The sequence below is a fragment of the Notothenia rossii genome, assembly GCF_949606895.1.
Source record: "Notothenia rossii genome assembly, chromosome: 9".
In the NCBI taxonomy this organism is placed as follows: domain Eukaryota; kingdom Metazoa; phylum Chordata; class Actinopteri; order Perciformes; family Nototheniidae; genus Notothenia; species Notothenia rossii.
In genome coordinates, this window is record NC_136907.1 from 63,874,380 (window position 1) to 63,901,274 (window position 26,895).

At 38.8% G+C, this 26,895-nt stretch overlaps 3 protein-coding genes across 3 annotated transcripts; all 3 read right to left on the reverse strand.

Moving 5' to 3' along the window:
* Window positions 1–5,172: 5,172 nt before the first annotated feature.
* On the reverse strand, window positions 5,173–13,717 carry plk3 (polo-like kinase 3). The gene is made up of 15 exons (XM_079647295.1): window positions 13,375–13,717; window positions 12,313–12,420; window positions 12,085–12,201; window positions 11,724–11,853; window positions 11,511–11,598; window positions 10,934–11,029; window positions 10,583–10,781; window positions 10,221–10,347; window positions 9,875–9,990; window positions 8,585–8,705; window positions 8,391–8,474; window positions 7,793–7,955; window positions 7,476–7,605; window positions 7,225–7,335; window positions 5,173–7,065 (listed from the first exon to the last, which is right to left on the reverse strand). Exons 1-15 carry the CDS (start codon window positions 13,702–13,704, stop codon window positions 6,868–6,870), a joined length of 2,118 nt encoding a protein of 705 aa, XP_079503421.1. The 5' UTR covers window positions 13,705–13,717; the 3' UTR covers window positions 5,173–6,867.
* A 1,834-nt stretch (window positions 13,718–15,551) lies between these two features.
* On the reverse strand, window positions 15,552–19,513 carry cacybp (calcyclin binding protein). The gene is made up of 6 exons (XM_079648090.1): window positions 19,355–19,513; window positions 18,289–18,499; window positions 18,106–18,202; window positions 17,877–17,976; window positions 16,996–17,090; window positions 15,552–16,631 (listed from the first exon to the last, which is right to left on the reverse strand). Exons 1-6 carry the CDS (start codon window positions 19,370–19,372, stop codon window positions 16,460–16,462), a joined length of 693 nt encoding a protein of 230 aa, XP_079504216.1. The 5' UTR covers window positions 19,373–19,513; the 3' UTR covers window positions 15,552–16,459.
* Window positions 19,514–20,087: 574 nt separating this feature from the next.
* mrps14 (mitochondrial ribosomal protein S14) lies at window positions 20,088–24,750 on the reverse strand. Its single transcript, XM_079648333.1, has 3 exons — window positions 24,603–24,750; window positions 20,834–20,998; window positions 20,088–20,697 (listed from the first exon to the last, which is right to left on the reverse strand). The coding sequence occupies exons 1-3, from the start codon at window positions 24,669–24,671 to the stop codon at window positions 20,515–20,517; spliced, it is 417 nt and encodes a 138-aa protein (XP_079504459.1). The 5' UTR covers window positions 24,672–24,750; the 3' UTR covers window positions 20,088–20,514.
* Between the last annotated feature and the right edge of the window lie 2,145 nt (window positions 24,751–26,895).

Below are 26,895 nucleotides of genomic sequence, written 5' to 3' on the forward strand. Positions count from 1 at the left end.
AACGTGGAGAGAAAGGTTGAGTCTGGCGGCCGGCTGGTAACATTCTCCTCTGTTCTCTTAATGGGAAGCAGAGGGAGAATCGTAAAAAGGAAACACACATTTCCTGTAGGACGGGTGTGTGACGTACATAAGTGTGTGTGATGTCTTAACAGGAAGGAATGTGACATCAGCAGAAGGATCCCGCATAAAGGATGTACCGCAGCCAACATAAACACACACCGCAGCCAGAAAAAGATGTGGCCAAGGGTCACAGAGGAAAGGGAGGATGTCCCGTCCTTTGCCTCCTTTTCCATGCTACCCACTTGGCTTTGCCCTTCCCTTCTTTGAGGATTTTACAGATCACAGCAGTATTGATTGTGTTTCTCTGTGATTTCCATAGAAAGAAATCCTCACAGGGAACATAATCACTTTAAAGTTTCTTTTTAAGGATACGAAGAGAGAAATCAAATCTGTGTCGAAAACAAGCAACTAAACACATGTAACTTATGATGGATGAAGATTTGAAGGATTTTTTTGTGATTTAAAGAGATTTCAAATAACATTCAACAAAAGGCATCATTAGGTCTGTCTGGTGTTAACAGCATTTAAATAAATGGGATTCTCTGAATAAGCATGCCCACATACAGGGTGACTAAACAAACATTGAATGCTGATAAATCAGAAACACCGAGGCCCAAGCTAAAGTAAAATATGAAGAAATATCCGTTCTTTACACAGGCCAGATCTTTATGCTGATTGGCTGCTGCTGATGTCAGCCACCACTCGAGACAGGCAGACCGAGGAGAGGGTGTGTGATCAGTATCATGGTTTTATAAAAACTGATTAGGCAACTATTCCCCTCATTCCCATAATCCCATTTGCTTTGTACAGGCCATGAGAGTGATATATTATTGTAAGTGTTTTTAATATACGGTAGGCCTTCTGCTGGCCTGTTGTTGTTTCAAGTGTATCCTTCCACAGGAAATCATTTCAGACATAGGTGTGAGCGTGTGACCTCAACATATAAACATGATGTCATGTAACACTAGGGGAAATGATCATCTTGTAAATGTGTGAGAAGTATGACAACAAGACACTTCTAAATATATTACACTTAAGGTTAATGTGAGATTCGTTTTTGAATACTTCTCTCTCCCTCTTATATTCTCTATCACACACAAACACAAACACACACTTGCAAAGTTTAACAAGGACTCCTTGTAACATCTGCTTACGGACTTGCTATTTCATCACTTACAGTAAGAAAGTAAGAGAAGTTTTGCATTTCTGGGAACTTTTATTACAGTATCTATCAGCCTGTATTTCAACTTTATAGCTCTTTTTAATGATGCCTGTATCGTTTATTAACAAATGAAATCCAAACAAAATGTCTTACATTCTTACAATATTTACGATCAGCATTAAAGTCATGTTTCTATTGCCATCAGTCTGTAACAGAAACAGCTTCATGTGACTAAGCCGATCCAGACATGTTCTGTCATGTCTCCCTCCCCTACACTGCACGATCCCTTTCCAATGAAAAAGTGACCTCATTTAGATAAACAGATTTGAAAGGCTGAATTGTAATTGCTCTTCAGTAATAATTGATGACTTATTCAACTATGTTAATCATTTTTTGAACTATTTGCAGACATGAAAAACTAAAGAAGTGCTGAAAAAGCAATCACATTGTTGAACGGATTTGGCGTATTGCCATTGAGGTGCAGTAGAACTGGCGAACAAAGTATTTAATGCTGAAATATCTGTACAGTATCTAAAAAACCTACTGATAGTGTGTTTTGGAGGGAATGCAGCTTACAGTATATGATGTATCCCAGACTCCACATCCCAATTACAAATGTCTGAGTTTAACCAGTTTTGAGTAACATTTGGTTTGCCTTTGATTATGTTTCATGGCATTGCTTTTTATGCTGTGTCATCTCAATGTTATCTATTGAGATCTTGTGTTTATAGCAAACAAGCTATACTGTTGTTGCTGGAAAACCACAAACTTCCTGACAATCGGTAGACTCCTGGAAGAAGCAACACATGTAAAACCTTTTAAGACTAAATGGTGGCATTACATAATTTGTTAAAGAGGAGGAAGCCACAGGCATTTATGTCACTGGTATTTAATCCTTTAACACTATTTTAAACAAACAATAGAGTGCCTGCACAATCATACTTTGCAGACCAATGTCCTTGTTTAACTCTGACCTACCCCACCTGCCGTATTTAGGCTCATGTGGCTTTCTTGTGTGGTGTTAGAAATATTTTGGGTGCATTCACTTTCAGTTTTTTTCCATTACAAACATCTACAACATCTACACCAAAAGCTAATCAGTAAATGAACAGCAACCATCAATTTTTCCACCTACAATGAAGTTCTTTATTGAATGTGGGGCATCTTTGGACCACATACTGGGGTGGGCAGTTCTGTAGAAAAGTGTCAGGAGCTTAAAAGAAAAATAATGAGGCCGACAATATTCAAAATACAGCAAGCTTCCTTCTTCCATTTGTACCTAGCAGTATAAGCAGATAGCATCAGTAACCTCGTAAAAGATAGCCGTTCATTTCTGAAACTCAAACATTCCTCCTCATCAATCTCATAGACACACTGAGATACATCTCTCTCTGTATCGGCTCATTTCGATGTGACTTGAAGTCCATTATTAATCTTCAATTCATAATGATATCCCGGCACTGTTTTGATCATTCCTACGAGCATATAGCTAAATATAAAAAAACAGTCATTAAATAATTGCAATGCAGGAAGCAACACAAACAATGTAGAAAAAGATTCTCATTTAGACCTATGAGGTCAGTGGCTGAGTGAAGTGAATATCTCACGCCGCAATTGAAAATGAGAAATCAGCACTTTTTGGCCCAAGATTTACGGCAGAGAAGCCTTGTGTTGTCTTGCTGCTGCCCCAGTTTCAAACAATCAGGAGGGAGCTTTGACAACATTATCCTCCCTCTGTCTCTCTTTTGCTCTCTATGGAGATTTGTAGCGAGTTGCCAAACAAGTCCTATCTATAAAGGCAGTTTATTTTGTATACACATACAGTAGACACACTTATGCAACGTCAAACACCCACTAATAAGGCTGTTTTTGCTCTCATTGCCTGACTGTGTTCATGGTTAAAATATTACATCAGCTGAGACTTGCAGGGAGGTGTGTCTGTTTGTTTGTGGATTTTTTTACATTTGTATTGTGTTTGTGTGTGTTCTCTGTCCCAATAACTTGTCTTTATGTGCACATATATGAAATCACAGGTCTATGTCCATATCCATACATCAATATTTCGTGTTCATGCTTTCTCATATTTCAACCTTCCTGCCCCCCCGAGAATTCTGCCTGCCAATATATTATTATTATAGCCTGTTTGTCTTGTCATAACAAAAAAACTGCAACGGGCTATTCAAGGTATTCACGTCTGTGAACTATTACCGAGAACATTGCAGAAAAATGTGTCCCTTTGTTGGAAAGATAATTAAACTAGTTCCACAAGTTTGAAACAGTGATGTGGGACTTTTGTTGATGTCATACTTAACTATTCTATCCTTTTATGAAGACAGAATCTCTCAGCTGACACTGTGTGCAGATTTAATATAAGATAACAAAAAGCATCAGCTGCCATCCAGATATTTTTGTTGCTTTGTTTGTTTTTAAGTTTGAAAACAAATTAAACATGCACCATTAATGCTACAAACTAGACTGTTCAAGCCAAGTTTCGATATATTTTAGAATCAAACATAATTATATTGGATCCCTAACCGGGTTCTTAACTAAAGGCATCGTATCTTATTTCCATTACAGAAATAAATGCATACAACAATAACATTAAGAAATAACTAAGAATAACAAGAAAGGCTTTGTCATGTTGGGTTCCTGTAATACTGTTTACTAAATGAAGTCAAACTCAACACTGACACTTTGACCCATAAACTGCATATAGTTCTTAATTGTTCAAGTCTTTCAGGAAGAACAATGCTTTAGTTTGCTCACACTGTTTAGTTAATGAAGCATTTGTTAGAGTAGTTAATGCTTTGATGAGGAACTCACTTGGGGTGATGTTACTGCTCACGGCTGAGGGGCAACAAGAAAGAGGTCATGTTCCTCTACTGTTTACGACTCAATTGTCTCACATGTTACAGTGTCACTGTTTACAGTGACAATAAAGCTTCATCAGTTGAGAAGTAACGTATACAAGTTCTTCCCAAAGTACCTGATATGAAATTGGTGTGCACACACAATTCTTTTTCACCTTTTGTGTGAAAACCACAGTATACCCTTATCTAATGCAATCAACTTGGTTATACCCAATGTGTTTTGCATGTCGTTTTAAATGTACAAATACATTGTGGGGAGCTTTCAGTGTGCCTCGTTTGTTTCATTGAAGCGTGACAAAGCATAGAAATGTTTCTGGCTTTCCCTGTTCTGTTCTTCCATCCACTCAACAAGCCTCACAAGAATAGAAACAAGCCCAGGAGTTCAGAATGAAACCTGACTCAAAGTAAGCAAGTCAAGACTGAACAATGACCAAGTTTCAGGATTTTAGACATGCCAAGGCTGCCTTCGAGTTGGCACAGTCACTTCTCAAAGTTCTCTCCTATGCGTGTTACTATGTGGAGTAGATTTAGTAGACTGTCAGGGGTCAAGCTATTTACCATAATGTGCATTGGAGTCGAATAGAAAGGGATACAGAAGTCAGGTGAGGACAGTTATTTTATAGGGTGTGATAGTTTTTCTAAAATCAAAATGTCACCAGCATAGCAAGTCTTTAACCTTAAACATGGCTGTAGAACTTTCGGAAGCCCAAGTACTCTGAGAGCTAGCCATTGGGGAGACATGCACCACCAACAAATACATTCCATGAGTGTCATTTATTTTTTTAAAAGACTGATTAAGTGCATTGAAGCACATCATTTGCATCTCAACATGTTATAGTCAATACTGTCAAACACTATTCTTTAAACCATGATGAGAATGACAGCAAAGTCTTGGTTCCCTTTGAAAAAAAAAAAAAACAATTATGCAACAAAGGGTAGCATGATAATGTTATTGGTGAATGTTCCATCATAAACCAAAGATGCAAATACTGAATTAAAAAAGTTTCTCCAATCTAGTAAGATATAAAGCTACAGCAGATGCTCCAAATATTCCAATGAAAAAAGGAAAAAGGTAACAAGTTAATTTTCAATAAACTTTATTTTGTCCCATTTCCCCCCCAAATATGTTACATACAAAAGGTGATCGGAATTGAACATTTCCTTGTGTCAAGACCATAACATTTACACAATAAATAAAAAACATGTATAAATAAAAAAATAAATAAACAGGACATTATGTGCCAAAAAATAAAGACTATTCTGAATTGGCAGATGGCTTTCACAATGTTGGGTTTTTTGAAAACACATGTACGTAATACTTGCATTCCAGGTCACAGTTTTTAGGATACAACTCTGGGTTGAGAAAGCAATGTAAACCAAGAGGATTACAGTACAACAGAGTACAATGATTTTTCCATAATAGATATTACTGGGATATATACTTATGATACCAGTTGTTCTAAAAGCTTATACCAGGTAGTGAGTGTAGTGCTAATGGACTTACTTTTAAATTTTGCTTAAAGTATAAAAGTAAATGCCACCTGTAAAACCCATCTCTCAAATCTTGTTTGTATCCAGCTTGACATTCACAAAGGGTTGTTATTGCACTATACAGACATCCCTCAGAAAGGCACTTTTATCCCCCTCCCCACCCTCATTTTCCAACCAGCAGTTTTGTTTACCAGCACATGTGTGGCACACACATTCACCTTCTGAACTGTGAATTTAAAAATGAATCATAAAAAAAACGAAAGAAAAGGCCTTTTGGTGTGTTGTTAAAAACAAGTGGGATTAAAATGTTTCGCTATCAAGATGAAGTTACTAAAAGAAAAAAATAAGAGTGCAAAATTGTGTTGCTCCCAAAGCCCCTGTAGTATGCCGTGTACCACATCAGTGACATTTCTTTCTAACAACTATAACAAAAAGATAAAGTGGTGTTGGATGCATCACCATCATCAAATAAGGCCAGGAATGTTACTTGTGCATGTGAGTTCAAGATGGTAGTGTGATCCTAGTTGGCTCTATGTTTCCTTTTTCTAAAACAAGAAAAAATAATGTGTGTGCACCATGGTCCGAACGGCCAGAAACCAACAGAGGGTAGGAGGCTCTCTCCAATCAAACAACAGTTCTTCCCAAAGAATCTTTCAGTGCTTGACAACAGTGCAAGTGACCTTGCTGCTAAAATAAGTTTAGAAAACGGAGCCTAAAAGAATTCCAGCTGCAATATTGTCCTTGTGCCATTGCAAGCTAAGACAAGTTTAGTGTTAAGATACTTTTGAGAAACCATGCCTGGATTATCTTCAATCAGGGGAAGCTTGAGGGTTGATTGTTGGCTTTGAAAGATCCAGCCAAGAAGCAATGGTTGTGAGTGAGGGTAGGTAATTGGGAGTTTGAATGTTAATTTAGGAATCTGCCGGTAAGGGATCCATCATATCAGGCCAGATAGGAGTCTCTTATTTTAGGCATCAATACCTTCCCGGTGGACAGGACAAACCCTCAAGGCAGATGCTGCATTGGGCAACCTCCTGACTGCTTGATGTTGATCAAGGTCAAACAATTTGAAAAATCAGCTGCCTAAACACCAGTTCAGAAAAGAATATATGCTCAAATCCTCAGAGTAGTCTTCCTTCCGTCAACTAAACAGGCGTCAGCTCGTCCTGGCATTGAGAAATTAAGTCAACCAGTCAGGCTGCCTAAAAAACGAGGTGTTAACCAGTCAGATCCCCTCTAAGGCATCTGCCAGTTAGGCAGCCTGGGAGCCAATGAGCAGCGGTCTCAGGCATCAGCGTGGTGTTGGAGCAGCTGGACCACGTATCGCAGGCGGTGTCTCAGCTCTGCGGTGCAGCCCATCTCATTCAGCATGCTGAGGAGGTACGTGTACGAGACGCGCTCCCGGCTGATGTAGGTGAGCAGGTAGGCGTCATCTGAGGACTTGCACAGGATGATCTTGGTATGGTCAGCATAGAAATTAACCTGGAAGGATTTAAGAACAGAGCATGAATGTAAGAACAAGAAATCCATAATCAAATATAGGAGTTACCAATGTTGGTAAATGCTATTCTGGGTATAAGAAAAATCTAAGACTCAAAAGAATAAATAATTAATTTATAGAATTAATGAGCTTTTTCAAACCTGTAGAGTGCCATTGTTGAAGAGCATGACAAGAGCATGGTCCGTCTTCACCCACTGGAGCAGGAAAGGAGGGCAACCCGATACTTGATTGTCACAATGCAGATCACCACCCTGAAGAAGGCATACAATGATTAGATCAGAGGAAAACCATTGTCTCATTTTAATTAATTCATTACACAAAGGCTATCCAAAAAGTAATTGAGTATTTGTGGCTGAAGTCTTTTGGCTAAAATGAATCACTTTGCTCATACCTCCATAAGGTTCTGCTCCATGTAGTTGGCCATGAGCTCTACAATTTGTTTCTGGTTCCGAAGCTGCTCAGGTAGCGCAGTAGTGGGGAAGGTGAAGTGTTTGTTGTTGGGCAAGCAGTAGTGGACCGTCCTGGTTACAAAAGAGAAAGAAAATAAATCATAAGTTACTTGAGGCAATTCGAAAATTAAAAAGTCGATTTGAAATAATGAGTATGAGAAAACTGGTGTAGTTTGAACCAATATGTTAAGTGGTTCTGAGCACACTGTAATGTTTCCATAAGACAAAGCAAATACTGTAGCTCTAAAAAGGTACTTACTTGCGTTGGTCACAAAGACTGAGGCGTGTTCCCTCATTGAAGAGCACTCCGATGCTTTGGTTCGAGAGCTGGTAGCCAAAACCATACTTGTTTGAGTAGTCGACCCATTTTGTCACCCACAGGAAGGACTGGGGCCGGGACAAACAGGGTGGGTTCCTAGTGGCTGGAGAGATAAGAAATAAAGAGATTTAGGGACTATGGAAAAACAAAATGATGGCGTATCAAAACCAATAGAGGACATTTTAAGTGAAAGTCACCATTTAAAACGTTTTTTATGCCACAAATGTAACAAAGATTATATCTTAAAAAGTGCGATTCAGATGTGCTGAAATGGCTGAGGCAAGGTAAAGAAATGGTTGATTAAACTGGATGATTTTGCACGATTTCCAATTAAAGTAACAAAAGGAAGATGGTTAAGCATTTTTTTCTGGTGTGCAGTTATTGTGCTCTGAATCTCAGATGCAGAATGCTACTCAGACTTTACACTTATTGTCTTGCGTTTAGACATGTTGATCTGACTTGCCAAACAGTGATACAATTATGCTGTTTGCCAAAAGTGCTTTACATTTTTATAGCTCAGTGTGTTTTGCTCTCTTACCTGCAGGCATGGTAGCAAGGCAGCTGTTGAGAACTTTCAAGGCCGATTCAGAAACAGATGCTGGAGTCGGGATGTCTTCACATGCTGGAGAGAAAACAAAGTGTTAAAAAAAAAATGTTGTTGACATAGATGAGAATTTTTATTTTTTACAAAAAGCAATCAAAAAGGCAACAAAGAAAAGCATTGCCACTTACGTTCAGTGCTGCTGGCCGTTGTGCCCTTGAAGGAGTTAGAGAGTGACTTCCTGGATTCCTCCTCAGCAGGAGTGGGTTCCAGAGGCATGGGGCTGACCACGTGACCAATGGGACAAGGCACCTGAGTAGCAACAAAAGATAGACATGTTCACTAATTTGTAAGAGAAAACAAAACTGATAGTAAGAACAGAGGAAGGAAATAATGACACCTAGAATAACCGCATGAGTTTTATTAATACCTGAAACACACGCTTAGCATTTGTGGGTCTATCGGCCAGAGATGCTATATTCAGCTACAGCTATACAGTTGTTGCGTCACAGGTTTTATATGTGCTAATTTTATGCACCTTGCCATCGCACAGGGGTTAAACTGCTTTAATGCCAGTTACCATAGGTGCTTTGAAAACATGCTGCAGCTTTTTCATTTGTAATGTCAGGTTATCACAGAGGTGATTTTGTGCTAATCTGGTAATTGGTTTGTAAGCCTGTGCGCAATTAAAAAAAATCTATTACTTTTGACAACTACTTTGTGTGATCAGCGAATGCCTCCTGACTAACCTGGTTACTCCGCACATGCTCATTATCAAGCTGACAAAGAAACATTCACACCAAAGAGCAAACTATGAGTTCCTATTGGGCTCTATAGAATAGCAACTAGACCAGCCTGAAAAGGGATTGGCCAACTGAGCTTCCTACTGCTGTGGCATTAGTCTAAGCTCTGGTTCTGAATCTTTTTTATAATGAATGCACAGCCTGTTCTAGGATTAATATTGTGTAGTAGAGAGAAAAAAGGAAGGGATGGATTTGACTATTTATCAAGTATGCAGTAACAGTTTCAGAAATTACAAACAAAAGCTGGCGTCGATAAGCGTAATTTGAAGGAATTTAGGGAAAGAAAAAAAAAAAAAAAATTGATAAACAAAAGCATTAAAGCCAGAAAAGCAAACTTCTATATCCTTTCAAGAACAACGACTGATGTCTAAATAAAAAGCATAATTCACTGCATAAACAATATGGCTGCCCTATGTTCAGTAAGTTAACATTTCCATTGCTGTGCCATTTAAAAAAGATAGCTCAACTGCCCAAATAAGCATTCTGCAAATATGTTAAGCTTGCTTCAAAACACTGAATGCAAAGCAATGATCAGACATAAGAGGTGCCATGGAATATTTATTTACATTTACTACTTCTGGGACTTCGTCAAGTACCTGAAAGTAACTTTATGTAAAAAATAAAAATACAAAAAAAGCCAACCTTTGCAGATATAGGACAAAACTAAATTATATTTACCTCATTGGGTCCCACTGTCTTGTAGCTGATCTGCCTGTTGATGGAACATTTCACGATGCCAGACACCAGCTTGGAAATGTCTTTGTCATCTTTTTCCTCTAATGGAATCTTCTCCACTGCAAAAAATAAATGACGTCATTGTAGACAAACATTTTAACTACAGGAGCGATGCCTACGGTAGTTCCAACATGCTTGAAGGACACTAAATACATTCCAGTAATTCAAACATCAGTTCCCTTGACAGTATCGAGGTGACAGGTGTTGAGCAAAGTGACATTGCATCTTACAATAGCAGAATAGTTAAAAAATGTTGTATCTGTAACTCGACTGCTGTGATGCTGCTTACCTTTTGCCTTCTTCTTGCTAAAGAAGCTCTTCGCCATCTTAGTGAAGAATTTCTTGGCAGGGCTGGGTGGGTGGAGCTCTGGCACCATCAGACAGCTGCTAGGGGGAAGTTTATCAGGGGTGAAACCCTAGAGGAAGAAAAAGGGCAGAAAGGATAAGGAGGCTGTAAGGAGGAACAAAGCGGTGATACGTCAAGCACCAACACGCAATATTCTGTTCTTGTTACAAGCCCCATTGTCTCCACTCCCAAAAAAACATTATGAACTTAATCCAATAGAAAAACATGTGACCATAAATGGATGAATGCATCCAATCCAGTTCTTGTTCTTTAAACAGACTAAATGAGCGTGAATCTTTACGTACTTTGGTGAAAAATTCATGGTTGAGGATTTGATCCAGTGCGAGTCTGTCGCTGGGGTTTTTCTGCAGGATGCCTGAGATGAGTTTCTGTGCAGCGGGGGAAAGCGAGGAGGGCAGGTTGTACCGAACATCTTTTATACATTTGTAAGTCTCCTTCAAGTCAAGAGTCTCAAAGGGTGGGTTGCCGCACATCAGTGTGTACCTGAAGGTGATAAAGCGAGGAAACCATTGGTCAACTCAAGATCAATCAGACCAATACACATTCTTAGTGATTGGATAGAATGTCTTCATTCTCACACTGACTAAGATGAAACACAAATGTTATATTGCACATGACCGAAGCATATAACTTACATGACGCATCCGAGGGACCAAACATCGGACTCTGTGCCGTGGCCCTGTCTGTTGAGCACCTCAGGGGCCAAGTAGTTGGGAGTCCCACAGATTGTTCTGAGAAAAACAAGTACACGACAGATGTTAAATGATGCATCGAACTACTTTCTCTTCTGAAGATGCATCATGCAGACGATGAAATGGTGGTTGCCACTCATTCTTCTGGCATTCCACAGGAAGGTGACAAAATAGTATTGAAACTCTGCTCTAAGCGCTACATTCAACTGCCACCTGGAAACCGGCTTAGTGAGGGACTTACTGGAGGGGGGGGGGCTAGTGGGAGGAGGAAGCTGACTGGTTTGTGATTAATGTGCACTATTCAAGCGTGAAAAAGATTTCTAAGGATTTAATGTTATCTTTAGGTTATATTTATGTACGTGAACCACGCATGACATTTAAATGAATTCAACTTCATAAATCTAAACTAAAACGTGAAATAAATCCCCAAAGCCATGTTGAATTTTGAAATATCTGTCATTTGAGCCTTAAAAAATACACAACTACTTAAAAATAGTAGCTAGCAGTTAAAAATTCATACTTTTTCCTCTGCTCGGCTGTCTCCAGTTTAGCAGCGAGACCAAAATCTCCCAGCCGCAGCTCCATGTTCTCGTTGACAAAGAAGTTGCCTGAAAAAAGACAAAAACATTTGTCCAGTCAGCATTCCAGAGATACCATGTGGATTCCCAAAGTCACAGCAGATTCCTGGGATGCTTGCTGTGGACGTACATCGCTTTGTCACATGTTCACATACCTAGTTTGAGATCTCTGTGTAGGATCCCTCTGCTGTGGAGGTACTTGAGGCCAGATATGATATGTCTGAGGTAATATCGCACTTCTGGCTCTGTGAGCGTGTGTCTTGCCTTCCAAATGTGTGCTAGAGACTGCAGAGACAGAGCAATGAAGGAAATGTCAACCATGCTTTCGTTACTGGGACTGTACAACACTGCTGCATAAACACCACAGTCGCGGGATAATGATTAAGGTTAGGATGATGGTGCTTTGTATACTGTAACCCAGGTTACATAAATACAATATATTGTGTCACTGAGCAATGATAAAGAAAAAACACATGTAGGCTGCGCACAGTGTTGTAGAAATGTTTGAAGTCTTACCTTCCGACTGCAGAGCTCCAAGAATATGTAGATGTTATCTTGGTCTTCAAAATGATGGGAGAATTTCACCACATGTTTGTGCGACAGGGTTTTGTGGAGCTCGATCTCATTCGTGATCTGTTAAAAAGGTGACATCAGTCAGTTTGTGAGCGCAAAAACAATTCAGATATTAAATTCAGGTAATGATTAGGCCTCTACGAATACTGAGACAAAAAAGCCGAGGCACACCTTGTCCCTTTGGTGGGGTTTGGAAACCCTGCTCTGTGGAATCACCTTCACGGCATACATTTTGTTGCTGGAGAGATCGGTCATCTCATAGCATCGAGCAAAGCCACCCTTGGGGAAAAAAAAAAAAAAAAAAGGATGATCAGTTGGGAAAAGCAGCAGGTTAAAAACCTGCACTGGCCATAAATAACCTTCCTCATGGCGATCAATAGCTGTACAGCAATCAAAACTATCAAAAGGATTAAGGTAATGGGGGGGGGGGGGGGGTGGGTGATGAATTACAATTAAAAAAACAAGACATGTTTATATGTATACACATGCATGATTTTGTAATCAAGATAATTAATGCATCTTTCGTTGCCTTGGATGTTCTCATATGCCTCCAAAAAACGACATTCAGCCTTGATTTGTGAACTGCTGTTTATAAACGCATTTTTCTAGATGCAACCAAGACTACATGCTTGAGGACGTGAAGGCTGGGGCAGACAGAGCTGCTGCATTCATTAACTGTGAAATTGACGGAGACGTTTCCAGCTCTGCGGCAGGATCAGCGGAGGAACACAGATTTGGCTGGCTGCTCGACGCAGCGTATCGATGATGAGCAACATGTTGATACAGGATCTCCATTCATACATGGAACATACGTCTCAAATCATTCAAGATGCGATGGTATTGTGAGAGGAGAGATGCCTAGTCAGGCAGGCACATTATTGGGTTAACAGTCTCCTGAGATGTCATTCAAATGTGCGGATTCTGGCTTATAATTATTGGCTTTTATAGAATAGGTTGCCAATCATGTATGCGCACATGAGCGGCACACCTTGCGCCTGATTCATTCAGCAATGATTCGCACAGCAGGGAGATATTGGCCTAATCCACAGCGAGGTAATTTAGTATTCCCGCATTAGTGTCACACCTGAAACTGATTAATAATGAAGACAGATCGACCTTTAATAGTGATTCTCTCATAACAATTCTAGATCAATGTTTCGCCTCGGGTAAGACGCCTCTAAACATATCTGTGGTGAAGCGAGACATACACATGAAACAGTTAAATCTTCGTACCTTTCCCAAAAGCTTCCCTTTACTGTATGATCTTCCCGTTTTGGAGTCTGTCACCACCTGGGCCAGCTCCGGTTTGGTTTGTTCGGGTTTATTCCTGCTGGCTTTCACCGGGGCAGAGGATTGTTGGGGTCCACGCTCCTGAGCAGGTTTAAACAAATCAGCATTCGTGGCGTGGCACGAAATACGCTGCGCCGCGGTGAAACAACCGGTATCCATTTCACACGGTAGCGTAAATAATAAGTTTGTATTAAGTTCCCTTTCAATCGTTTTATCGGTAGTTGGTCTGGTCTGGTGCGTAAAGTATCGTCCACCTCGTCCAACTGTATCCATCTGGCGTCTCTGGGCACGGCGCTCTGAGTTTATATAGGCGAGCAGCGACGTCACTGTGAGGGGCGGGGCGAGTGGCTGCACTGGTGGAGAAAGTCCAGACGGTTTGCTCAGACACAATCTCAAAAATAAATAAATAACATGATCCGGTATGTAAGAAAAATATGAATGAAAAAGCCTTTTGAAAGTTTAATAAATGTTGGTGATCATGTGTCAGTGACGCCGCGCGTAAGGACAATGACAAGCTGTAACCCGAGCAGGGGGTATCCACTCTATGCCAGGTTTAATCTGAAACTCAGTTTACTGAATGGTTGCCTAGGACAGTGTGATGATGCACATGTGACCCATCTAAGTGTATTTTATTCTTATTCTAATTATTATTATTTTTTTGTATTAATCTTCGGTGATATACCTGAACTTTGAAATGCCATATCATTAAGTTTAAGGTTTTTGTTTAAAGTGTGCAATTAATAGTTTATCAAGCTTGGTATTGTTCTGGCTTTATTACTAAAACTATTATCTATGAAATAATGAGATTTCTGCCCCATAAAATGAATTTTTAATTAATGACTTCCAGTTCACAACATACGCTCATGCATCTCTGGGACATTACAATGTCATGTTAGAAATTGGTTAGCATACTAGCCATATACTACCATGTAAATACTACAACAGCTGATGTAAGTACTCCCACCTGTAGGTCCAAAATATCTGTGACTCACAAATGATCGTCAAAAAATACTGTCATGAGCCTTTATTTAATCAAGGGAAACTCCAGGAAGAGAAAATACGTGGTTTCTGCCAAAATATACAGAATCATAGGAAATATATAAAACAAAATGCTATATTGGCTGCGTTTATGTGTGTATAATCCCAGAGGAAACTCATGCGAACAAGTGATCGCAGCTGCCACCTGGTGGACGAAACATGCAGGTTGCTGGCTCATGAACTGCACAACTTTATATGTATATAAATAATTTGAAACTAAATGTATTCACTACTCTACATACTGTGACTGTCTATACAGAGACAGGACAATTTATATTCCAGTTAATGCTCTACTGCATTAAAAGCAAACCAAGTTAACATCCCCAGGACGGAACTGCCATCCATGGAGGACCTTTACTCCCAGCGGCTCAGGAAGAAATCCCTCAGGATTATAAAAGACCCCCATCATCACCCCAGCCACAAACTGTTCAGTCTGCTGCCGTCTGGCAGGCGTTACTGCAGCATCCGGACAAAAACAAACAGATTCAGAGACAGCTTCATCCCGCAGGCAATAAGACTGCTAAACAACTGAACTGCTGAAACAATTTCATAACATTCATCTGCTACTTAGTAATTATTTATCTATTATCTAATATATCATTCCAATAACTTCTAGACTCGTATTGCACTATTCCACTTTTTTTTAAACAATTTTTCTTTTTGTATTACTTTTAATATAGTATATTTTAATATTGTCTGATTATCTGTATTATTGTGTTGCATTGTTGGAGAAGCCTGTGACCTAAGATGTTCAACGACATAATTACTCTGTAGCTATGTTAGTTTGACAATAAAGAACCTTGAACATTTGTCAAACATATTCTGGAACATTGCTTATCCTATCATGTTCTTTAAAAAAAGAAAGGGTTTAAGATTATGTTTAATGAGTCGTTGTCTTAAACTAAAATCACCTTGTCTGTGAGCAGGAAGGCCTCTGTGAAGGAATATCTCAATTATGACTACACAAAAATGTAACCACTCAGCCAAGACGGATCACAGGCAGTGTTTATGCAATCTTATGTCAAATGAAACAGATTAAAATATTATGAGCTCAAAAACTAGAAGAAAAAGCGGACGCAAAGTAGACCCAGTTCCAAGATCTGTATTTGTGAGAACATTTTTGAACAACCTGAGGGCGAGCAACAACACGTGCAAGACTATGAAGCCAAAGTCAAATCAAAGTAATCAATACAAACATTTTAGACATTCACAAAGACTGGAAAGAAATAGAAAACTCCAATAGTGCTTCTGTAAATAGGTTTAAAGTAGCTATCAATCCAACACCATGAAAATGCAACAGTAACATTAATTAATGAAAATAGAATGTGTTTCAGAGCATTTTATTATGCAACAGGAATGGGTAAAATTTACATTAAGACGCCAAACACAGATCTATGCATTTATGTTTCCTATTACACTAGATTGATGTGTAAGGAGTACTGTCCTTGCCGGTTTCATTTGAAATATTTTTGGAATGACAACAAATGAAATGTGCATATGAAGAAGATATTGAAAGAGGTCAAAGGAGCCATCTTGTTGTGTTCATTAAAGGAATATGAGCATGACTTTGGCAAATGTAGGCTACACTTTTAAATATCAGCTCAGTTTAGCTGCACAGGAACAAAATTAAGGTTTGACTTTACACAACACTGCTCACATATTTTATTTACCATGGTCCAATCAAAATGTAGAAGTACTAACACATATTAATCTAAAGAAAAACAACTTCATTGTGGTCCTTCAACACAAACAAATCTGTTTTCATTTGTATGACTAGCAGGCGTTTGGTGGACTGATTTTAAAAGCCAGGCTAAAAATGTGACAATCCAGAGCTTAGACATTATTCCCAAACCCTATGTATGAGCTGTACACTTTTAGTTTTTGTTGAAATATAATTGACTTCATTCCATAACATGTAATATACAAGTCATGTCAGGTGCATCCCTGGCAGCTCTCACTTGGTCCTGCTGTGGAAACGCATTGAATCATTTCAGAAGTCCATCATGTCTTCTCCGCCTCCTCCTCGAACTTTCTTCTCTTGACTCTCTGACCAGGCTTTGTTGATGGTTCTCTTCATTTCATCATCTCCATCTGAGTAAATCTTTTTCAGCATAGTCATCAGGCCATCGCTGGGGTCTGCATTCGCTTCAACATTGGGTTTACTGTAGGGGGACATTAGTATAACAGTTGTTATGTGTTCATCAGAATAGCAGGAGTTTCCATCATGTAGCCTGCACACATGCTACATTGTATACAGTGACACCTGGCTGAGAGATGTGGTACTGCACTGCAGAGGTGTATGAGATTATGTCATTTCTTACACTGCTTTTACCAATATGTCCTTAGCTATTCACAACACATTGCAACAGGAATTAGAAGTGGTATTAATCACACATGTCATCATATATATTGTACAATATCTTTCACAAATTAACTAATTGGAAGCATGCAGCGGCCTTATGTCACCTAATTTGTGCAAAACACTTGAACTAAAAGTAACCAATTTCCATTTATCTTTTAACTTACTCTTTGTCTTTTGTCTGCTTTTCCGCCTTCGTTAGGCACTCCCAATTCTGTGTTGTTTGCTTCTTGCACATGAGCAGGAGCATGTCTGTTTTTATCTGTTGAACGGGGAAAAAAGAGGGTTAAAGGAATTTCAAAAAATATTTTGCTATTCTATTTTCCCCCAGAGAAGTAAACGGTTGCAAGTCAACACTGAGCCTCAATTCAGCAGTTGTCAGGAAAAGGGACTACTATGTTTCTTTGATTTTGCTGAATCTGTAAAAAAGATTTAACTATTGTACTTTGCCCAAAGAAACAAAACAAAAAAAAAATTCTATGTAGTAAATAAGTGCGTTTTAATTCTGCTTTATAGTGGACACTCACTGTTTATGTAGTTCAAGCAAACACAAAGGGAAACATCTTATTTTTCCTATTTCTCATTTCGAAAAAACAGTGTCGGAACAGGTTGCAATGTGATTGTATGTAAAGTAGGGCTGCTCAATTAATCGTATTTTAATCGCGATTACGATTATGGCTTGCAACGATTACGAAAACAACGTAATCGAAATAAAACGATTATTTTTTTATTATTACTTTTTTTAAATTTGGTTTTTAATTTGAATTCAGGGTAATCAACTGTTAAAAACATACTGTTCACATTTTTTCTCTCTCCAATAAATGGATGTATTCAAAGTCAAAGAATAATCGCATTTAATAAATCGCAATTACAATTATTGACCCCAAATAATCGAGATTATGATTTTTGCCATAATTGAGCAGCCCTAATGTAAAGCGTCTTTGAGCATTAGGAAAAGCGCAATACAAATGCTATATATTATTATTATTAGTGTAACTCTATTATACATACTCTATTCCTCTAATTAATGAATATAGGCTTCATTCACCTTTTTGTAGCTGTCCTTCTCATTGATTGGACATAACATGTTGTGCATTGCCATCTGATGGTTTTTCCCATCGAGATCCTTTACCAACACCGAAAATGACCTGCAAAATAAAAGATGGGAAAATGCAATTCATTGTATGTTGTATTAATGTGTAGTATGTTGTATGCATTAGAATGTATGGTTGGCATATGATGTATATACTGTATAATACATTGGCCCTTCACTGTACCTTTCTGTAAAGCTGACCTCTACATTCTCTGGTGGGATTTTGTGCAAATCCTTCATTGTAAGGTAGATTTTGACAAATTTTTCTGACTGGTCCCATGCTGTATAAAAGAGGCAAAAAGAGGAAACATTTAAACGTTTGCACTTTCTCACAAATGAGTGGTTGTCTTACTAAAAGGCAACGTACCATAGTTGGTGATCTTGACTGTGTACGCTGCTTTGGAGGCAGCAGTTGGGTCTGCCTCTCTTTTGTCTTGTTTCTCCTTCTGTTGTCTTTTCACTGCGAGCTCCTTCTCCACCTTCTTCTGCTCCTGCTGTAGCAGCTCCTGCGCTCTCTTCCTCTCCGCCTTCTCCAGGAGCGACCCCAGCTCCACCAAATCCGCCTCCAACTGGTTGATCTGTATTGGGGAAATAATTAGATCACTGACCGATTCATATCTCATAAAAATATATATATTTGTGTCGAATAATTTTTCTCCATGGATTCATCAATTTGTCACGTCATATCTTAAATGAAAAATAGTCAATATATGCTTCAAAGAGGTTGTACAAAGGATCCACTGTATATACAATAATTAAGGTGTTTTTTCTCCCTTGATCTATGACACTGTATCAGCGAAAAACACATTTGTTGATGTTGTAAATTCGTCTTTCTGCCCGAATATTAGATAATGCAAATCATCCGGATACTGGTAATGTAAAATTGGATACTCAAGCGCCATTCACAATGGCACATCTCATAGTAAATGTGTTATTTAGCAAAAATGGGTTGATTGTAAGAGCAAGTGCTCTAACACTACACATGAAGAATATAACTTTTATACCGGTAGTCATGATAGGCATCCTAACCAAGCAATGATTTGATCAGATAGCGTTGGTAGAATGTTCTGGTAACAATACTCCAGTCAAAGCTAGCCTCCTGCTAGCTAGCTGGCTAACTTTCTGAAACATACCGCCCGTCAGGACAAAGTCATGTTATTATAATTGCAAATAACATGACACATTTGTGCAAGTTATTGTTAAAATGTACAAATTGCTTAACAACAGATAAAAGGCGAAACGACTTTACCGGGTCGCAGTAGTTTGCTTACTAGTTCCTACATAAAATAACGCTAGCTAACGTAGCATTGTATTTTACAGGAGTCATACAACATATGTATAGCTTATCCCCGGAATCTCAGTTAGAAAATGACACACAAACTCTTTGTTTTTCTTTTCGGTGCCTACAAAACTGATTAAAACATGCTGTTCACCTGTTCAGTAAGATCCATTTGGGCTTTATCAGTTATGCTAGCTAAGTTGAAAGTGTCCTCTTCCAGCCTGCAGTGCTCTCCTTCTTCTTCGTCTTTTGGTAGGCAGCCTTTACACGCTGCTGCCACCTACTGGACCGGAGTGTTAGCATTCATGACATGTACAATTTCAAAGGTCCCCTATTATATTGTTTTTCATTACTTTATTATAGGTCTCAGTTATATACAAAATATGTCTCTGAAGTGTTTGGCTCCAAATACCAAACAGATCGTGCATTGACAGGTTTTTATATAAATGGATCAGCAAAAAAAGATGGCGATTTTTTTTTTCTTGAAACTTTCAGAATCTCTTTACACAGAGGGGACACATGTTTATGTATAGGACAGGAAATAAGTGGATTTAGCATAATAGGTGACCTTTAAAGAGTGTCACCAAATGCTCTTTGAAGTAATGATATGGCTATACTTATTTGTATGCCTCAGATTGATGCAAAGTCTTCAATTTAATTCCATGTATCAATTACTTTGCATCAAAACGTTTATACTATTGAACTCATACATAATTGTACAGTTTGATTTATCATATTTAAAATTAAAGGTTGTGGCTCAATGCAATATCATTGGAATCTTGAAATGTAATATCAAACAGTCTTGTCCAAGGGGAAGAGAATTATAGTGTTCCCCATAACACATGGCTACTTATACTCCTTCAATACAAACAAAGACACATGTCAAAAAGGTTATTAAAGTACAATAATATTTATTCATCAGTTATTTTTCAAGTTACAAGAACAATTACCTCTTTGGAGGGTTTTATTTTAACTCTTTAAATATAATATATGTTGTCGTTTTTTCTTATTCAGAAGAGCCATTAGAAGGAAAACCAACTCCCTGATAGGGGAACAACTAATCAGAGAAAAGGAAGATATTTAGGACAGCCTCTGCATTTACAAAGATTGGAAATGTGCTCTAGTCATCTGAGTGGATTCACTTTATAGCTTAACATCTTCCAGGCTTTGATCAATACCTCCAAATAGTCCAAACACTAAAAGGTCAAATCACATTTGTGTTGAATGCTAAAGTCCTGCTTTCCTGACAATAAACAATAAAACAGCTTGCTTTTCATGATTCAATTTGACTGTAGTGTCCAAAGGATCCCCCAGTTACCACCTAGCCCTCAGAATCCCAGACATCTGGTTGTGGTCAGCTAAGTGACGGAAGACGATTCGGCTCAGTCGCCACCTCCGTTTCACTCCCCGAGGTCTGGAAGTCATCACACATCGGTTGCGTATTCTGACAGGGCAGCTGTCCCTAGGTAATGCTGCAATTTCTTTATCTGCCACTTCCTGCAACAATTTTTTTTAAAGTTTAGTAATTCAATGTGCATTTATACATTTTCAAAAATCTTCACTAATGATCACAAAATATTTGATTATGATGAACTGATACAAAGTTACAGTTTAACTATATATTGCTTTGTACCTGGAGTTCTTTTGGTAGGATGGTGTTCTTCCTCAATGCATTGATCCGCAGCCTCTCATCAGCGAAGTCAAATGCCATCTGTCTTCTCTTGACGTCCCTCAGCATCCTCCAGTTAACATAGTAACCCCTCACCTGCTCCACAGTCCCCCAGCAGCTCCTCAGGGCCTACACAGAAGATGTTATTAGCAGTTATGTTATGCCTTTGGGTAACACATACAGAGATAATGGCCCAAACTGAGTTTCTTTGAAGATCCAAGTCTTAAGGTACAGGCTGTGAATACATTTTATTTTTGCAAAGATTGAAAACCCTAAACGATGTCTTAAAGGTAGGGTATGTAATTTTGGAGAAACCAGCTCGAGTGCGCTAGAATTTGAAAGAACACAACTGGAAAAAATCTGCCTCTTCTTTCAGACTTCCTTACAGAGCTCCTCCTCCAACACACACGAACCTACACGAGATAAGTTTGTACACAGATGGAAGGCTGACAGGCAGGTAGGCCATCCAGTTATTTTAGCCACGCCGGCTAAAATGATTGGTCGTGTTTTTTAAAGTGCCACGGCTTCCACAAATATTCATAGGATTTTGAAAAAATAGCTCGAAATAAGGTCTGTGGAAAACGAACCTGTTTGATAGATGCACGTTTTGTTCAGCCGGATAATATCCACATTTCTACCCTACTTTTATAATTTTCGAATCATAAATCTAATCGCTAGAAGCAAAATGCTAACGTTATGCTATAAACGAACTAAAGCCGAGTACAGCTGGGTCACACGACTTCAACGTCACGCCAACTTAAGATCGATATTCAAAAATACAGATTCAAAATTGTACAAGTTGAAGTGTTTGCTGGAACAGTTTGCTGGAGCGCAGGTACTTGCTTTCAAGCAGAACAGGGGCTAACACATTTAGCGGGAGTGTTTACGTGTCCTGACAATAGTACATTGTATATAAGCTGTATATACTTAGAAAAAGCTGAGTTTCCACCAGTTGTGCTGGTATGCTAAAGAATAACAAGTTTGTATGAACTGCAGAGAATAGGGTGTTTGGTTGTTCTGAATGGCCAAAGATCCACATGTTGTGGATCTGCACTACTGCCTATTCAACATCACACACACACACACACACACACACACACACACACACACACACACACACACACACACACACACACACACACACACACACACACACACACACACACACACACACACACACACACACACACACACACACACACACACACACACACACACACACACACACACACACACACACACACACACACACACACACACACACACACACACACACACACACACACACACACACACACACACACAATCTACTAAACTAAAGCAAATAAAGAGAGTAGGCCTGTTATACTGTATTTACATGTATGTTAAAGTTTTATCTGAGGTTTCCTTATCTGCTTTCTTTCTTCTAAATTCCTGTTGGGTATCCATGAAACATTTGCAATCATGTGTCCGGGAGATAAGCTTTACTTTTGCTAATCCAATCACCTGAAAATAGAAACTGCAGATATTAGACACACATTGACAACACCTTCTTGGATTTCTGCAAAGAAGAACATGTTCCCAGTTTATTAAACCTGTTATTACAGAGTTGAACAATGTTCTGGAAAGGTAAATCACAACTTTTCAAAATCCAAATTATATCTTTTAATCATGTAATCCCTTGATATTGAGTGCAAGCGTTCGGGGACACACACACACACACACACACACACACACACACACACACACACACACACACACACACACACACACACACACACACACACACACACACACACACACACACACACACACACACACACACACACACACACACACACACACACACACACACACACACACGGGAATCATGAAGGGAAAGTGGCTGTCTAATGTAGATGTAACTTGAATGTGTCTCAGTAGAGCCATTGTTTATTTTGATTAAATATTTTCATGTGGCCGATTCATGGTAATAAAGCACATCAGTAAGCTCTTTGTAGAACGCACCACGCCTGTTATCGAATTGACTAGAACAATTTCCCATGATGCTCTGCAACAGCCTCCCTTTTATTGGCAATTAGGTGTCCTACACACAAGCACACACATGAAACCAGATGTTCAAAGACTGTCCCCTTCAAGACCCAATGTCAGGCAGGCACACGCGCACACACACACACACACACACACACACACACACACACACACACACACACACACACACACACACACACACACACACACACACACACACACACACACACACACACACACACACACACACACACACACACACACACACACACACACACACACACACACACACACACACACACACACACACACACACACACACACACACACACACACACACACACAATCTACTAAACTAAAGCAAATAAAGAGAGTAGGCCTGTTATACAGAGTGATATATATTATACACACTGCTCTGCTTTCTGCACGGACCTCACAGCTTTTCTCAATGTAAACATCGCGTCGCGATGAGAGCAGTTAATAAAATAATATCCAGGGGATGCATGCAGAGCTGTCATTGGCTGAGATAAGTCCGGCCGTGCGTCACGACTCTTTGAAACATCTCTGTTCCCAGAAATGCATCCACGAAGGAGTCGTGGAGGACCGTGGAGGACCGTGGAGGACCCATCAGTGTCTCCTCGGTTAGAGCTCCTCCAGAGAGCCTCCTCGACGCTCGATCCTCGTTCCTCGAAGTGCATTTAGAGAAACGAGATGTCCTTCAACATGGCGCGCTGAAATTCATTTCAGGGTCACTGGGTCACTACCGGAGGACCGAGGAGTCGGATTTGATGAAATGAGAAAGGGCCAAGATAGTGTAGATTTATTTACATAGAGATAAAATGAGGGCAGCCCCACCATCTCACAAAAATCCATAATATATTTAAAGGTTGGCCATAATTTGGATTCCTCTTAACTGTTATGTGTTACAGACATGTAAAGAGCCAGCATGGCTTACATCTATCACATTATAATGGCAATTTGATAACTATGTTCAATCAACCAACTTTTTGAATGGGGGGGGGGGGGGGGTCGTCTCATTATAAATAGAACAAGTTATAGTCCTCTACTAGTGCTTTACATTTCATTAGGTAAATACGTGTTTGTTTCTCTATTTGTTACACACTTCTATCAAGGACCCTTTACAAAAGCAAGATTGTTTTTGATCATTGAAAAACATGAACTATATCGTAGCCTCTGATTTACCTTAATTCTTGGCGTATTCCAACCCGACTTGAGTGCTTATAACTACACACATGTTTCCCCCTCAGGGCTGTCCCTATGCACTAACATTTTAATTTAAAATGAATAGAGACTCCTTTTTGAAAGTTTCTAAATGGTTGGATAAGATGTGCTTCAGTCGTTCACCTTCAGCGACAGACTGACATATGCGTTTGTCGTATAACAAGGATATCAACACACCGTTAGATTCAAACATGATTAAAAATCTATTTCACGAGTTTTGTTTGTGGCAAGAAAATAAAAGCGTTACCTTTAACCCGAATCAATCAAACAATTATCTGGCTTTGAGATATTACGTAGTTATTTTGAAACCCTATAAAAGTCGTGTGTCCTGTAACAGTCCAACTAGCCACAAAGCTATCGTCAGAGAGCTAGCAGATAATACTGAAAAGCTGCTTTTGCCACCTTTCTGTCATACATTGGCGATGCAATCTTATAGACAACTGTTATACCACAACATACAGCATTATAAAAATGAAGTTACCTGCTTTGGGGCGCAGACTGAGGAATAAAGGGCATTTAACCCTAAACATGCTATCCTGTGGGCTGCCATATTGGATGATTTTGCTCTGCAAAACCACCGAAGGAGGATGATTACACACTGACAATATCGCCACCTATTGATCAGGAGTGTGCAATGACACATGGAATCCTGAAGGAAACACATACGAGTTTTGTGGATCAATCTCTTATCCACCTTTATCATAAACTTTGCAAACAGCTTATGATTTTTAACTGATATGTGGGTCACATCATCACGAATGATTTTGATGATGATTTGCAGCACCTGTCTTGTCTGGTTTATTATGGATAGAATTAACCATACATTGACTGTCTTGCATTCAATACACTGATGTGTACAGATGAGCCCTTGTTAAAGCTTACTGCTCTCCACATACAGCCTGGGTATTGTGCAGCTATAGTAAGCCAAAAAAAAAGCTTCCAGGTGGCATTTCATTCAGAATGTTGCTCAAGCTCCTAAGCTGCACACAAGTGCAAGTCCTATTTTTAAGAAAGAGACTAATAGTTAAAAATAAAATTGCTGTCAAAGTAATTTGCGTATTCCTGCTGTATTTAGAAAATAATTACTTTTGACTTGTGAATTCCAATATGCATACTTTTGCTTTATTAAGGTTTGACATTTAAGATATAGGCTAATGGATAATCTTGACGGTACATATGTATCTTGCTATAACTACAAGTTGTTTTCTTGAAGTTGATTGCAAGAATAGATTTGAAAACAAGAGTTATGCATACTTTAGTTCAACAACAGCTTCTCCCTTTTTCAGTTTTTCCAAGGATGGAACTGGTTTTTGTTGGACCTTTTTTTAGTACTACTTAATGACCAACAGGTGGCAGTGTTGTTCTTTGAATTTAAGCTCTTTCTCTCTCACCAAACTCATGCTAAATCTAAACCTTATGTCTGACTCAAATCCTATTCTTCAATCTTCTGAAACCCAGGCACATCCTTTCTCCCCTGACACCAGTAACAATTAAACTCTTGTACCTTGTGGAAGTACATAATATAAAACAGTGCACTTTGGCCTTTTTAACATTTGTTACTGTCCTAAAACGTTTTTATAGAAAATAAATGTAACAATCGCTGCGGATTCCATTAAAGTTTTGTTAAACAATCCCCATTATTTTAGGGCCTTAAGCGGATGCGTTCTTGGATAAATATTAACACATGACTAAATGCAGGCACTGCTTCCTCTATAAAGATCAACATTTTGAAGCAGGCTGGAAAATCTCACAGTCTTGAATTAATTTAAAATGACGGTAGACAACCAATCTAGTTTAAATAACAGATTATGGTATTTAAAGAAACGGCAATTAAATATATAACATCAAAACAACCCCACAACCATTATAATAACACTTTTTTAAAGTGTCTTTGTTGTTGCATGAAGTAATTTGAGGTAAAAATATTCAACCGTCCTTTCATTTTGGAATAGTAGGCAACAAATCATTTCAAATCACTGTAATTGTACAATGACATGTGTCAAGCAAGAAAAACAAAGTACTTTTTCAGTTTTTTAGATCTGGAAAACGCAGCATTGTCATTTGACAGCAGCAGTATATCATAGTTAGTGTCATGGTTAAACTTATTTTTCGCCTTCAGTTTGTTTTGGATTATATTTTAAACCCCAGAGGTATATTTTCCAAGATCACCAAGAAGGCAAAAACCATTCCTAATGTAATATACTTTATTTAACTCTCATAGCATAGAGATGTCAAGGCTTGAAAGGATCTCAAAAGTGACCTTCTACTTTTAAATATATTGTAAAATGTATGATAAAAGGTTCTGCCAGCAAGAGCAAAGCTGTTTTGATGTTGGCTGCTGAAACACCTTTCTGCTGGAAGAGTTTAAACATTGTTTTATCAGACCCTATAAACAACACACATTAAGTAAACAATTAGACTCTTTGCAATTAAATGAATTTGATTGTTAAGGGCCGCCAAGGCTTCGTTGAACAAGGTATATTGTCAATAGGAACAGCTCCACAGCCTGTTTGACAGTGTAATGCAACGGTTCTCAAATTGCCATCGGGGGAACTCAGTAGACCTTGAGGGAATCAGTCATTTTCACTCTATCCATACGTTACACAATACGAGAGAGTAAGACTGCATCTTTTGTAATAAATCCCCCGAAAGCAAAAGGCCTATCATTAGAAGGGACCCTGGCACACAAAAATAAATAGAATGTGGTCTGATTTATGTTAGTTTGGTGGTCCTTGATGTGAAAGAGTTTGGGAAACATTCGCTTACTGTTGCTT

Excerpts from the sequence above, each read along its gene's own strand:
- cacybp (XM_079648090.1), bottom strand. Across the intron at positions 17,091-17,876 it reads AGAAGGACAGCTACAAAAAG|ATAAAAACAGACATGCTCCT; the intron begins GTGAATGAAGCC and ends CCCGTTCAACAG. Across the intron at positions 16,632-16,995 it reads AAGCAGACAAAAGACAAAGA|TAAACCCAATGTTGAAGCGA; the intron begins GTAAGTTAAAAG and ends GTCCCCCTACAG.
- mrps14 (XM_079648333.1), bottom strand. The coding sequence starts at position 24,671 with ATGGCAGCCCACAGGATAGCATGTTTAGGGTTAAATGCCCTTTATTCC. Across the intron at positions 20,999-24,602 it reads CAGTCTGCGCCCCAAAGCAG|GCCCTGAGGAGCTGCTGGGG; the intron begins GTAACTTCATTT and ends TCTTCTGTGTAG. Across the intron at positions 20,698-20,833 it reads TCCTACCAAAAGAACTCCAG|GAAGTGGCAGATAAAGAAAT; the intron begins GTACAAAGCAAT and ends AAATTGTTGCAG.
- plk3 (XM_079647295.1), bottom strand. The coding sequence starts at position 13,704 with ATGGATACAGTTGGACGAGGTGGACGATACTTTACGCACCAGACCAGA. Across the intron at positions 11,854-12,084 it reads TGGAGCTCTGCAGTCGGAAG|TCTCTAGCACACATTTGGAA; the intron begins GTAAGACTTCAA and ends CTGTCTCTGCAG. Across the intron at positions 9,991-10,220 it reads TAGCAAGAAGAAGGCAAAAG|TGGAGAAGATTCCATTAGAG; the intron begins GTAAGCAGCATC and ends TATTTTTTGCAG.